Source organism: Stomoxys calcitrans, chromosome 3 (assembly GCF_963082655.1).
Source record: "Stomoxys calcitrans chromosome 3, idStoCalc2.1, whole genome shotgun sequence".
Classification (NCBI taxonomy): Eukaryota; Metazoa; Arthropoda; class Insecta; order Diptera; family Muscidae; genus Stomoxys; species Stomoxys calcitrans.
The window spans coordinates 192849105-192864751 of record NC_081554.1 but is presented as its reverse complement, the minus strand read 5'-3'; the positions used below and the strand labels follow the sequence as shown (position 1 = coordinate 192864751).

General features: G+C 41.5%; 1 protein-coding gene across 1 annotated transcript in view; it reads right to left on the bottom strand.

The window, feature by feature from the left end:
* Positions 1–15647, bottom strand: part of LOC106081113 (uncharacterized) — a 285863-nt gene that overhangs the window by 174832 nt on the left and 95384 nt on the right. Inside the window, exon 7 of the mRNA XM_059365759.1 lies at positions 5607–5713. Within this exon, the coding sequence (XP_059221742.1) occupies positions 5607–5713 (107 nt within the window). The remainder of the gene's footprint in view (positions 1–5606; positions 5714–15647) is intronic.

The following is a 15647-nucleotide window of genomic DNA, read 5'->3' as shown; positions in this document are numbered from 1 at the left end:
CACCCTGGGGCTGTCGAAGGAGGCGAAGTACCTAGGCATAATTTACGTTTTGAAACTGTCGTGGAAGAGGATCACCGAGGAAAGAAGCCATAAGGCACTCTGCACTTTTTACTCCTGCAGGAGGATGTTCGGTAGGAAGTGGGGGGTGACTCCCAGGATGAATAATTGGATGTATACGGCCATCGTGAGACGAGGTCGCATGCGAGGGAGTTTGAAAAACTCCAGAGACTGGCCTGCGTCGGGATCACAGGGGCACTGAGAACCGCACTGCAGGCAGGCTTGAAGGCGATGCTGGATATGCGGCCCATTGGAGCCTATATTTGGGACTGCGCCGCACTTAGGCTGAGGGAGCTCGGCATGCTGAAGGAGGATGGTTGCTGTCACAGTTCGATTTCTGGGTATTATGGATTAGGAGGTGACTCCCAGGATGAATAATTGGATGTATACGGCCATTGTGAGACCAGTACTGGCCTATGGAGCACTGGTATGATAAAATGCCGTAGGGAAGAGAACGCGTGCGAGATAGTTCGAAAAGGTCCGGAGACTTTGCCTGCGTCGGGATCACAGGGGCACTAAGATCCGCACCGCAGGCAGGCTTGGAGGCGATGCTGGATATGCAGCCCATTGGAGTCTATATTTGGAACTGCGACGCCGGGGTCTCGCTTATGCTAAGGGAGCTCGGCATACTGAAGGAGGATGGTTGCGGTCATAGTTCGTTTCTGGGTATTATGGATACGGAGGGTAAACTGAGGAGGATCTCCGACTACGTGGCACCATTGCCGACTGGAGTGGGGGCATTCGCGATTCGTTTTCTTGAGAGGGACGAATGAAGGGCGGATGGTGCACTTGAGGAGGATGAGACCTCGATCGACACAGATGGCTCCAAAATGGAGTCAGGCACTGGATTGTGGATCTACTCTGATGCACTCAATATCATTGAGTCTCTGAGACTGCCGGACGAGTACACGGTCTTTCAGGTAGAGGTCTGTGCCATTGCAGTGGCCGCAAGAGAAATTCTGGTAAGGGACTTACCGCCCTCGAAATTCAGAACTTATGTGGACAGTATGGCGGTCTCAAGGCTTTGGGGTTAGGTATGGTTAGGTCGAGATGCGTGGCGGATTGTTTGGAATCCCTGGATAGGCTCCGGACCCACCATGTGACGATGACATGGGTTCCTGTGCATAAGGGGATTACAGGAAATGAGAGCGCGGACGAATGCGCCAGGAGAAGTTCATCTGCGCCAGGCGGACCAGTCATCAGTCTTGCCTACGTGCCATTTGTCGAGCTATTGAACACAGTAGAAGGGATGGTCAGGGCGGCGTCGATGGCAAGGTGTGACTCGGTGGATGGTTGCCGGACTGCGACGGCGTTATGACCGGTCATAGACCGTAGAAGGACGAGGGTGTTGCTGGTCGATGAGTACTTTGGCAGGGGTCCTAACCGGACACTGTGTTATAGGCCGCATGGCGGCGCGCATGGGAATACCGCACAATGACTTACGTAGGCGTTGTCTCCATGAGGATGAGGAGGAGACTATTAAGCAATTGCTGTGTTCCTGTCCGCGTCTAAAGTAGGCTCTACTTTCTGGAGAGCCGTTTCTTCTGTGAACTGGGTGAACTTGCAAACGTACCTCTGGTATGTCTCCTGAGGTTTGTTGAGGGAACAGGATGGTTACGATGAGGGGTGCCACAAACTCCGGCGTAGGTAGATCCGTGCCTGCGTGGGGATGACCGGTTTCTCCTCCTGTCTTTTTCTTTTATTCGTGTATAACCTCTAGTACGAGGCCTCACATTTTCTTTCTCTTCCCTTTCTCTCTCTAGGGTATCACAATGGGCCAAACTGGCCACCGAGTGAACTCAACTTTGATGGGCAACCCATCCAACCTAACCTAACCTAGCAGAATCCATGGTGGTGGGTTCCCAAGATTCGGCCCGGCCGGTCATAGCACCCTTTTAAGTGTTTTATTTAATTTTATTCAACATTTAATCTACTTCTATTCAATTTCCCCCCACTATGGTAGTAAACAAATAAATAGCAATGTCTTTTGAAATTTCACTCCGACTAGCATACGTTAATCGAAAGTACATGAAATAAGAGTTGATGTATGCGCATATAAGTGGCATAGTTCGAAGTGTTTTTTTCGCTTCGCTCGTTTTTTCTTTTCGGCCACAGTCGATTTTTATTTATTTTGTCACAGCACGACAACTGTCATTTGTCTGTCACTTATCCGGGGGGTTGCTTTCGTTTCGAGCTTTTTTTTGGTGCCATATTTGCTTCCATATGTATGTTGCTATGCATGCATGTGTGTGTGTGTGAAACCTTTTTCTTCTTTAGTCGCAATATTGTCACTTTATTGTTATTTTCCATGTCATTTCGATGCTATTAAAGATTCCTTGGAACAATAAGACACTCCATATGCAGCTGAGCTTCAGCTCAAGATAATGGTTTGTTTTTTTTTCCTACGTTATTTTTGGAATGGAAGAATGTTAAAAAGACTCGACTGCCAACATGAATGGTTGAATGTATAGTGGATTATAGTTATTGTCATGCAATGATTAAAAGTAATAACAGGCTAATAACAGAAGGCAAAGAAGAAGTTAAAAAGAAAGAAAATGAACACTTTTGGAATGCTGTGATTTAACATATTTTTAATAATCATACGCCACAAGGTCTATGAATTCAAATCACTTATACGCTTTAAAGTACCAAAACAGAAAATCTATTGATGAGAAAATTATTGGTAAATATGTCATAGAGCAAGAAGTCTTAAAAATGTCAAAAAAATTATTAAGAACCCACGAATTTTTACTGAGTGAAAGTAAATTTAAGAGCTTTTGTACTAAATGGCAATATGTGAGGTTGACAAGTTGTATACATTGGACAAAATTTCAGGGTAATTCGGTTAAACCGTTTTTTATACCCACCACCGAGGGATGGGGTATATTGATTTTGTCATTCCGTTTGCAGCACATCGAAACATCCATTTCCGACGCTATAAAGTAAAGGGTGATTTTTTTGAGGTTAGGATTTTCATGCATTAGTATTTGACAGATCACGTGGGATTTCAGACATGGTGTCAAAGAGAAAGATGCTCAGTATGCTTTGACATTTCATCATGAATAGACTTACTAACGAGCAACGCTTGCAAATCATTGAATTTTATTACCAAAATCAGTGTTCGGTTCGAAATGTGTTCATTCACCGTTCAGCGATGAGGCTCATTTCTGGTTGAATGGCTACGTAAATAAGCAAAATTGCCGCATTTGGAGTGAAGAGCAACCAGAAGCCGTTCAAGAACTGCCCATGCATCCCGAAAAATGCACTGTTTGGTGTGGTTTGTACGCTGGTGGAATCATTGGACCGTATTTTTTCAAAGATGCTGTTGGACGCAACGTTACGGTGAATGAACACATTTCGAACTGAACACTGATTTTGGTAATAAAATTCAATGATTTGCAAGCGTTGCTCGTTAGTAAGTCTATTCCTGATGAAATGTCAAAGCATACTGAGCATCTTTCTCTTTGACACCATGTCTGAAATCCCACGTGATCTGTCAAATACTAATGCATGAAAATCCTAACCTCAAAAAATCACCCTTTATGTATATTCTTGATCAGCGTAAAAATCGAAGACGATCTAGACATGTCCGTTCCTATGTCTGTTGAAATCACGCTACAGTCTTTAAAAATAGAGATATTGAGCTAGAATTTTGCACAGATTCTTTTTTTGTCCATAAACAGGTTAGGTTCGAAGATGGGCTATATCAGACTATATCTTGATATAGCCCCCATATAGACCGATCCGCCGATTTAGGGTCCTAGGCCCATAAAAGCCACATTTATTATCCGATTTTGCTGAAATTTGGGACAGTAAATAGTGTTAGGCCACTCGACATTCTCAATTTGGTCTAGAACGGACCAGATTTGGATATAGCTGCCATAAAGACCGACCTCCCGATTTAAGGTCGTGAGGAAATATTTATTATCCGATTTTGATGAAATTTTGGACAGTGAGTTCTGTTAGGCCCTTCGACATCCTCCCACAACTTCGCTTAAATCGGTCCAGATTTGGGTATAGCTGCCATATAGACCGATATCTCGATTTAAGGTCTTGGGCCCATAAAAGACGCATTTATTGTCCGATTTCGCCGAAATTTATCACAGTGAGTTGTGTTTATCCCCTCGATATCCTTCTTTAATTTGGATCAGATCGGTCGAGTTTTGGATACAACTATCATATAGACAATTCCTCCGATTTCGGGTCTTAGGCCCATAAAAGCCACATTTATTATCCGATTTTAATGAAATTTGGGACAGTGGGTTGTGTTAGGCCCTTCAATATCCTTCGTCAATTTAGCCCGGATCGGTCTAGATTTGGATATAGCTATCATATAGACGGATCCTCCGATTTCGGGTCTTAGGCCCATAAAAGCCACATATAATATCCGATTTTGATGAAATTTGGGACAGTGGGTTGTGTTAGGCCCTTCGACATCCTTCGTCAATTTAGCCCTGATCGGTCCAGATTTGGATTTAGCTGCCATATAGACCGATCTCTCGATTTAAGGTTTTGAGCCCATAAAAGGCGCACTTATGGTCCGCTTTTGCTGAAATTTGGGGCAGTGAGTTGTGTCAGGCCACTCGACATTCTTCTTCAATATGGCCCAGATCGGTGCAGATTTGGTTATAGCTGCCATATAGACCGATCCGACAATTTAGGGTCTTAGGCCCATAAAAGCCACATTTATTATCCGATTTTGCTGGAATTTGGAACAGTGAGTTGTGTTAGGCCCCTTGACATCTTTTGTCAATTTGGCCAAGATCGGTTCCGATTTGGATATAGCTGCCATATAAACCGATCCGCCGATTTAGGATCTTAGGCCCCTAAAAGCCACATTTATTATCTGATTTTGCTGAAATTTGTGACAGTGAGTTGTGTTAGGCCCTTCGAAATCCTTCGTGAATTTGGCCCAGATCGGTCCCGATTTGGATATAGCTGCCATATAGACCGATTTCTCAATTTATTGTTTTGGGCCCATAAAAGGCGCAATTATTGTCCGCTGTCGCCGAAATTTGTAACTGTGAGTTAAGTTAAGCCCCTTGACATAATTCTGCAATATGGCACAGATCGGTTTAGATTTGGATATAGCTGCCATATAGACCGATCTCTCGATTTTAGGTTTTGGGGCTATAAAAAACGCATTTATTGGCGGATATCACTGAAATTTGAGACAGTGAGTTGTGTTAGACTCTTCGACATCCTTCTTCAGTTTGGCCCAGATAGGTCTGGATTTGAATATAGCTGCCATATAGACCGATCCCTTGATTTAAGGTTTTGGGCCCATAAAAGAGGCATTTATTGTCCGATTTCGCGGAAATTTGACACAGTGACATTTTTTTTGGTTTTATTATTTCGTCTAAATCGTAACATATTTCGATATAACTACTATGGGACATATGGTATGCAATTTTCACCGGATTTTGATGAATGGTGGTTTACACATATACCCGAGGTGTTGGGTATCCAAAGTTCGGCCCGGCCGAACTTAACGCCTTTATACTTGTTTTTAATTCGTAATTTTTGTTTTTGTTGTTTCATATCCTTACCTTATATGATCCCAGATTTTTAACAGAACACGCCAATTTAATGTTGCGTCCCGCAGGTACTGTAACATTTTCTATGTATTCGGTAAATTCGGGTTCTTCTGTAATAGCTGCAAGAGAGAAACAAACAAAAATTAAATAAGAACAACATACACACACACATTTGAATTTATTTATTTACTTATTTTAACCCATTGCTCTTTAATTAGTAATTAGAAATAATGACACAACATAATTTAATCATAATTATCTTTTGATAACAAATTAAATATTTTATCGTCAAATAATTTTTGATTATTTGGACAATTTTGCAAAATGGTTTAATTATCTAAATAAGCAAAATTATGCATAGTTTGTTTTCGATGGCGAGGAGGGGGTTGTTGATATTATCCAAAAAGTGATAATGACAAAAGCAGCAAATTATCCTTAAATAGAGTCATGGCTTTTAACTGCTTTGAGTGTGTGTGTGTGTGAGAAAGTGTTGGGGTGTTTATGTGTTTGTTTGTGGTGGTGATGATGATGATAATGGTTGTGTCAATGGTTGACTATAGAAATTGTTGTGGTAAGGGTGGCAATGTTATTGCGGCTTAGTTGGCTTTTGGTCACATAGTTTAATAAACACACACACACACACATACAATAATGTATGAGATAGTCAATGTTGCCAATGTTACTGCAAAAGAGCCTTATTCGGGAAATCTGTTTATATGCCAGAATCAGCCAACTCGGATAAGAATTGTCCCCTCTAGAGGCTGAAGAAGTCATATCTGATTCTGATTATAAGGGAGATTTATCAGTTAATGGATCGATTTTGTAGACACATGGCTGTTGGAAGTCAGAACAGAAGTCAGTGGGTAGACTTACAGCCCAATCTGTTGTTTGCAACTTTGCGGGGATCACCAACTCAAATCCGAAGATCAGGTTATAAGGGTGCGGTGCTATGTCTAAACTCGGTCCGATAGGAAGTAAAATTGCAAATTTTGCCCATGAACCTTCCACTAAGAAAGAGGGACTATCTTCTAACATATCAATGAGTGCAGTCCGATTCAAGTTTAAGCTCAATGATAAGGGGCCTCCTTTTTAAAGACGCGTCAAAACGGCGTGCCGCAGCGCAACACCTCACAAATGTTGCCAGCATTAGGAGGGGAAAACCACCGCTGAAAAATGTTTTTTCTGATGGTCTCGCCAGGATTCAAACCCAGGCGTTCAGCGTCATAGGAGGACATGCTAACCTACAATGTCAGCTCTATCAGGTTATGGACTGATTTGAATCATATTTAGCACAGTTGTTGGAAGTCATAGCAGAATACTCCATGCAATATTTCAGCCACATCGATTAAAAATTGTGCCCTCTAGTGGCTCAAGAAATCAAGATACCAGATCGGTTCATATGAGCTATATCAGTACCGTACCTGGCACAGCTGTTGAAAATCATAAGAAAACACCTCCTTCAAAATTTCCGCGGAATCGGGTAAGAATTGCGTCCTCTATTTACTCGAGATGTCACGATCCAAGATCGTGGCATATGGCAGCTGTATTAGGTTATAGACCGATTTGAACCATACCTAACGCAGTTGTTTTAAGTCATAACAAAACACTTCGAGATTTCGGTCTATAAGATAGCTATATCCGAATATGGACCGATCTGGGTCAAATTGAAGTAGGGTATCTAAGGGCCTAACATAACGCACTTTTTCAAATTTCTGCGAAATCAGACAATAAGTGCGACTTTTATGGTCTTCTTAAATCGAGAGATCGGTCTATATGGCATCTATATCCAAATCTGGACCGATCTAGGCCAAATCCAAGAAGGATATCGAAAGTCGTAACTTAACGCAATTTTTCAAATTTTGGCGAAATCGGATGATAAATGCGCCTTTTATGGGGCGAAGACCTTTAATCGAGGGATCGGTCTATATGGCAGCTATATCCGAATCTAAACCGATCGGGGCCAAATTGAAGAAAGATGTTGAGTAGCCAAACACAACTCACTGTCCCAAATTTCAGCAAAATCGGGTAATAAATGAGGCTTTTATGGGCCTAAGACCTTAAATCGGCGGATCGGTCTATATGGCAGCTATATCCGAATCTGTACTGATCGGTGCCAAATTGAAAAACTATGTCGATAGGCTTAACACAACTCTTTGCCCCAAATTTCAGCAGTATCGGGTAATAAATGTGGCTTTTATGGGCCTAGGACCTTAAATCGGTGGATATCAAGATATAGTCCGATATAGCCCATCTACAAACTTAACTTTCCTATGGATAAAAAAGGAATCTGTGCACAGTTTCAGTTCAATTTCTGAATTTTTAAAGACTGTAGTGTGATTTCAGCACACAGACAGACGGACAGACAATCGGACATGTCTAGATCACCTTAGATTTTTATGACGATCAAGAATATATATACTTTATTGGGTCGGAAATTAATATTTCGATGTTTTGCCAACGGAATGACAACATGAATATATGCTCATTCTGTTTACCGTCATCATTATTGACATTTGGTAACCACATAATTTACCGCAATTATTATCCCTAACATTGTTGTCATCAACAGCATCGCTGTCATCCTCATCACTATAGTCATCATCATTATGATTATTGCTATTCCCATGCCCTGTCACCGATGTCGAGACTGTTGTTGTTATAATAATAAATGGCATTGTAATTAAATTCAATCAAATTTCAATTATTGAACTAATAAATTAACTGCCAATAAACACAAAATGTTTGCCAACTCCACCTCCTTGCAGCCAACCAACTTCAACAACAGCTCCCCCAATAAAAGCGAAAACAAAAACAACATTACCACAATTCTATACAGTGTTGCGGTATGTTGAGCATGGCACATTATCTCACACTACCACACGTACGCAGGCACAAACAACCACACATGCAGCCACATACACTTGACAGAGCATGTATCCGTTTCCGCTTCCTGTAAATACACCTTGCTAAACACACACACAAACGCACTCTAGTAACCAAACACCCTCTCCCACAAAAAGGCACTCATGTTTACATGGGGAAAACCTAATGATATGTAAACGATGTTGTTAAATGTTTCAATGCTTACAACCATATAAGGCATGTTATAATACACACACAAACGCACACACACACACACCCACATACACAGTACTTTCATATACATGTGTTTATTGTTGTTGGCTTGCCATTGTATAACCATTGTTTGGGAGTGTGATTTTAGTTGGGCTGCTTGGTTCACAAGTCATATAGGGTAAGGGGGAAGATTCAACCAAAGAAATAGGAAAACGGAACAAGAAATTTGAGGAAAATTCAATGAATTTTCCTTAACACAGCAAATAACATCAACAAGTCTTCTTCTGTATGTTACATGTGTTGAACATAAATGATTGAAATTATTACGAAATATTTTGACGCCAGAACTTGCAGGGTGATGATGATGGATGTTAGAGGTATATGTCTGTATGTATATAGGTATGTGTTTGAGCACAAAGCAATAGTCGCACCCTTATTATGTAATTGAAATCAATGAAAACGTGAGAGCATATGAACTGAATATGTGAAGAATCGAGAAGTGAAATTGTGAAAACTCTTCAAATTGCATGGCCACTTAAAGCTTCAATTTAACTCAATGACTGTTGAGCAGGTAATGTGATGAGCAATTGGTACTGGCACATGCATGAAGGGCAGCAATGCACCTGGAGAAGAATACAAACTGGAGTGGAAAAGATTGGGAAACATTATATGAAAATCAACTTACTCCCAGAGAGGGAATTAATCGAAAAACTACGGTTTATGGATCTGGGTGGTAAAAGACTTGAAAACGTTACAAGTAAAAGGCCAATTATTATATACTCTACACCAGAGATCACATTTGTCAAGCTCTTTGCATGGTTACTCTTTAAAGGCAAAAACTTAACAAGTAAAAGCGTGCTAAGTTCGGCCGGGCCGATTCTTGGGAACCCACCACCATAGATTGTGCTAAAATATGGGAGCTATATCTGGTTATAGACCGACTTGGAGCGTACTTCGCATAGCTGTTGAGAGTCATAACAGAACACAGTGTGCAAAATTTCAGACAAATTGGGAAAAAATCGCGGCTTGTAAGGGCTCAAGAAGTCAAATCGGGAGATCGGTTTATATGGGAGCTATATCATGTTTATGACCGATTTGAACCATGCTTGGCGCAGTTGTTGGAAATCAAGCAGAACACTAAGTGCAAAATTTCAGCCAAATCGTACAAGAATTGCGGTTACCAGGGGCTCAGGAATTCATATCGGGAGATCGGTTTATATGGGAGCTATGTCAAGTTCTTTACCGATTTAGACCGTACTTCTAGAAATCATAAAGGAGAACACAAAGTGCAAAATTTCCAAATCGTACAAAAGTTGCGGCTTCCAGAGGCTCAGGAAGTCAAAACGGGAGATCGGTTAATATGGGAGCTATACCAGGTTCTTTACCGGTTAGGACTGTACTTCTTGCAAAATTTCAGGCAGATCGGATAAGATTTGCGCCCTCTAGTGGTTCAAGAAGTCAACAACCAAGTTCGTTTTATATGGCAGCTATATCAGGCTATATACCGATTTGAACCATACTATATATATACCCATTTACAATCCCAACCGACTTACACTTATAAAAAGTATTCGTGCAAAATTTCGATAGCTTTACTCCATCCTAGGTGGATGGTATAATAAAGCTTTTATGGGGCTTCAGACCCTTCATCGGAAGATTGGACCATATGGCAGCTATATCTATATATACTCCGACCTCAACCATATTAAGCTCGGATGATGGGAAGCCTAAAACTTCTCTGTTTAAATCGGGTAATAAATGCAGCTTTTATGGGCTTCACACCCTTTATCGGCAGATCGGTCTATACGGCAGCTATATCTAAATATAGTCCGATCTTAACTATATCGAGGTCCGATTTCGGGAGGCTTAAATTTACCCACTGTTTCAAATTAACCCACTGTTAAAAAAAAAAGTTTTTTTTGGTCTTCAGACCCTTTATCTGGGTTTACCGATTGGGACAATATGGGTATCAAATGAAAGGCATTTAAGAGTAGACTATAACAATTTGACTATAACAATTTGATTTCAAGTTTCTGGGGCCCGCTCCACCCCCAAAAACCGCCCAAAGTATGGGTATCATATGAGAGGTGATTGGAAGTAAAATACGTTCTTATATAAAAATGGGGTCAAGTCCCAAATGGGCCAATGCACCCCAAACGGACATTTACTCCGAACGGGCCGATATGAGATTCAAACGAAAGGTGTTTGAGAGTAGAATGAACTGCGTCGACCCGAAAGGTTTCGGGTTAATCAAGTTTATTGACGGCAGTCCTGTGGCCTTCATCGTCAAATCGTCTGCCCTTCCCGGCACCCAAACGATGCGGATTTTGCCATCCTCAGAGAAGGCGATTATCTACTTCTTACACTGCAAGACTGTTTGTGACCTTACCGTCCTGGTTATTATTGCCCTTATGACAATTTTACTGTCGGTAAAGATGTTTACACTCGAAGTCCTCGCGTTAGCACCACACCACCTCACGCATTCCGTGATCGCCTGAATCTCCGCCTGCAGGACCGAATTATGGTTAGGCAGTCTAAAACAGATCTCAGTTGCTGCGTCCTCAATGTAGACCCCCAGGCCCACTCTGTCCTCTAGATTTGATCCATCCGTGTAACATGATGGAAGTACTAGGGTTCCGTCAATCAAAGACTGTGCGATGGCAGCAGTACCTCGCACTCGACTTCAAGGTTCATCTCAGGTATCCGATCGGAAACCTCTTCCTTTCCTTCCAGGTTTCCAATTGTCGCCTCGATTATACCGCGATGGTATGAGCGGCTTCCATCCTCAATCTATTCTCCCATCGTCTTAAATCTCATAGCCGCAGTGGCTGGATCTCACTTAATCTGTCAATTGTTCGGATTTCTAGAATAGTCTCCAGTGCCCTAGTGGGCGTGGTTCTCATCGCTCCTCCAATGTCAAGGCAACATGTTCTCCGAACCTGTTGTATGGTCCATATGTTGTACTTTTCTCCATAGCAGTCCACCTCGATTATACCGCGATGGTATGAGCTGCTTCCATCCTCAATCCATTCTCCTATCGCATAAAGTCTCATAGCCGAAGTGGTTGCCTCACACTTAATTTGTATGTCAATGGGTCGGATATCTAGAATAGTCTCCAGTGCCCTAGTGGGCGTGGTCCTCATCGCTCCTCCAATGTCAAGACAACATGTTCTCTGAACCTGTTGTATGGTCCATATGTTGCACTTTTTCTCCATAGCGGTCCACCAAACTAATGAGGCGTAAGTAAGTATTGCTCTAATCACGCTCCTGTAGAGCCAGTGGACTATCCTCGGATTTAGGCCCCATTTCGAGCCTAGTGCCTAACATGTGTGAGCCTTCTCTGTACTCTGCTGAATGTGACACTTCCAATTCAGTTTCCTGTCCAAGATCACACTTAAGTATTTGGCCTTGTCAGATATCGAAATCGTCTTATTGAGGAAAACGTGGTGCGTTAAATTGACCCACCTTCGTCTTCCTCGTGAACAGACATATTTCTGTCTTCTTTAGGTTAACATTGAGACCTCTGGGTCTAGCCCAGTCATATGCCATATGCAAGACCCTTTCGGCTCTTTTGCATAGCTCGTTCGGATCCTTACCCCTTACAAGTTTTATAACGTCGTCTGCGTAGCAGAAGCCTCTCTGTGGCGTGCCTTGTGCCACTTTCTCCTTTGTATTTATGCCAAGGGACTCACAATTTACACACACCTGTTCCTTAGCATATGGTTTATCCAGTCTCTAAGGACCGGGTCCACCCGGTACTGGTCACAGGATTGAATCAGTGTGTTGGCCAGCACATTTTTAAAAGGGTGTACCTTTTGGCATAGTATGATTCTTCTATTTTATGCACAACCTTGCGCAGGGCAGTCTCCACCGACCTTCCCTTGACATAGGCATGGTGTTTGTATTTGAGCAGTTCGCTGGATGTCCTAGTCTTTATCATGGTGTCCACAATACGATCCATGGTTTTGAGTGGAAAGGACGTAAGGCTTATGGGTCTGTAGAGCTTTGGTGTCGTATTACTTGCCTTGCCGGGCTTGGGTTTAAACACTACTGCCAGGCTTTCGTATATGCAAGTCCTAGGTACGCTGTGAAAATATTGGCCAGGTGGGGTGTCATATAGTCTGCCTCTTTTTGAAGTAACACCGGAAATATTCCATCAGGTCCGGGTGACTTAAATGGTTTGAAGTTCCTCAAGAATTCCTTCACCATAAATTCCGTATTTATAAACCTTCGATCAACGTCATTATTTTAAGATTCCGGCGTCTCCGTGAGTCCCTTCGTATCCTTTGGAAAATGGGTTTTCGTCAAAAAGCCTCAACATGTCCTCCCTTGTCTCTGCTCTCACACCCATGTCGTCTACTTCAGTTTCAGTTTGGACATGGGTTTTTGAGAGAAAGTTTTTATCTTGGCGGAGTCATTAATCGAGCTGTTCGCAGAAAAGCTATCAGGAGACACGTTTTGCAGCTCTAGTAATATTATTGTATTCCTTGAGCCGTGTGTAATACACATCCCAATAAACTTCCGCTCTTTTACGAAGTGCTCTGTTAAAAAGTCTGCGGACCTCTTTCCCAATATTGCGAATCTCCCCGGTTATATAGGGTTTTTCTTGTTGACATTTTCATCAATGTCTTCTATGCTTGGACAATCTAAATTATCTTGCCCAAGTCTTCCTCTGAGTAGCCTTCCGAATTTTGCCAGTTGGTTTTCAACTTATTTTGGAAGCTTATCAAATTCGGCGCTGGCCGTGCTATTTTAAACCTAGTGTAGCGATGTTCAGAGAAAGTGCTGACATTAAATAAATCTTTGACTTTTATCGTTTAATTTTACTTCTTGTGACATTTTCCAACAAATCATCAGTACTTTATTGCATATACGAGTGTATTACATTACATTACAAAAATTCTTGTTTTCTTGTTTTTTTAGTGGTATTTAATCAGGATTAATGTATTTTTATGATACAATATTTGGAGGATATTCGGTCAGATAGATACAAATAAACATTCGTAGAGTACTACAACATAGAGAAATACCAACAGAAGAATATACTACTAGTGAGAGGAAAAACCAATTATATAGAAAACTGAAAAAATCTCAATTAAGATAAGAAACTTCAAAGTAAAATTCTCTAGCATTTAAGAAAATATTCCCTTAAATTGTGTTTGAAAATGTTGTGCTTTATGTTTAAAATTTATGCAAAAATTTCTTTGTTTTACATTTTCGGCTTAACTCACAATCACTCTCAACGCTTCAAACACAATTGTCTGCACATAAGTTTTCACATCCCAGTTACAGATCTACAGTTTGACTCATTGTCGTAAAACTTGCATAGATTCTTTGTGGCCGTGTGATGTCGGTTTACCTAGAGTTCGTGGTCATAAAATCCTGCATTGTTGTTGTTATATCTATTCGGCCAGGAGGAGTCATTCGAGAATGAAAAGCTCACATGTCTGTTGACTCGGTCTATAGGCCAGCTGATATAATAAAACTTAAATTTTCCACTTACATAGCCAAAAGCAACAGTGGCAACAAGGATTTATGGGTCACCATGACATCGGCAATTGTGTGTAAAGTGCTCTACTCTACGATCTACCTATGGTACCTACAATGCACAGTTGGGCAAACGGAAGTTTCATGAGTAGGCGGAGGAATTTTAGGCAAAATATGGAAAAATGATTTTATTGGCTTAAACTTATGAATGAAAACTGGAGAAAAACAAGTAAAAGAGTTAAGAAAAACAAGTAAAAGAGAGATTGGACGAAAAGTTCTCAGAATTTCAGAATCACTTCCTTCTATCAGAAAAATGCTAAATGTGATAGTTGAAGTTCAGAACTCAGTAGATAACATTCGAAGAAGAAATGTACGTCCTTAATATCCAAGAAAGTCTTAATGGATAATAGGTTAGGTAAGAGTGGCAGTCCTTTACAGACTCCTTAGACAATTTTAAGTCCATTGTGATACAACAGTAGCGACAGACCCAGTCTTCTGGCGGGAATCGAACCCACGACCCCTGCACTGGTAATCCAATCACGCTACCAACTCGGCTTCCGGGGAGCCCAATGGATAATATGTCTGGTTGCAATCGATGTCGAATATACTTGACGTATTTGTTGAAGACTATAGTTGAACTAAAAATGCAAAACTTCAGCCAAATCTGAAATATTTTTGCACTCTATGTATATGCTAGAGAAGAAATTGTAATATCTATGGGATGTTATCGCTAAATCTTTGTGCCTAACAGAAATGCTTGCGCTTTAAAGGTCAAAGGTCAAATTTTAAGGAGAAATGAACTTTATGACGAAGTTAGTATACCCTCTATCCTGGAATGGAGGTTATAAAAAAGAATTTTTGCTATATTTTTAGTTTTCTTGGACAGGAAACTGAATCGAAAGTGTTACATTCAGGAGCGTACTGAGAAGGTTCACAGATGTAGACGGGCCGTTGGCCTCGAAATGGGTCCTGAATCCTAGGATAGTCCACTGGCTCTACAGGAGCGTGATTAGACCAATACATACTTACACCTCAGTAGTTTGGTGTACTGCTATGGGGAAAAGTGCAACATAAGGACCATACAACAGGTCCAGAGAACATCTTGTCTTGGCATAGGTGGAGCGATGAGGACCACGCCCACTAGGGCACTGGAGAATATTCTAGAAATCCGACCCATTGACATACAGATGAAGTGTGAGGCTGCCACTGCGGCTATGAGACTTTAGAAGATGGAATGATGGATAGAGGATAGCATCAGGTCATACCAACGCCGTATAATAGAGGCAATGATAGGAAACCTGGAAGTAATGGAAGAGGTTTCTAATTGGATACCTGAGGCGAAAATTGTGGCCGAGAGCGAGACACTGCTGCCAGCGGCACAGTCTTGCATTGACGGAAACCTGGTATTGACATCTGGATGGTCATGCTACACAGATGAATCAAAGCTAGAGGACAGAGTGGGCCTGTGGGTCTACATTGAGTACCCAGGGA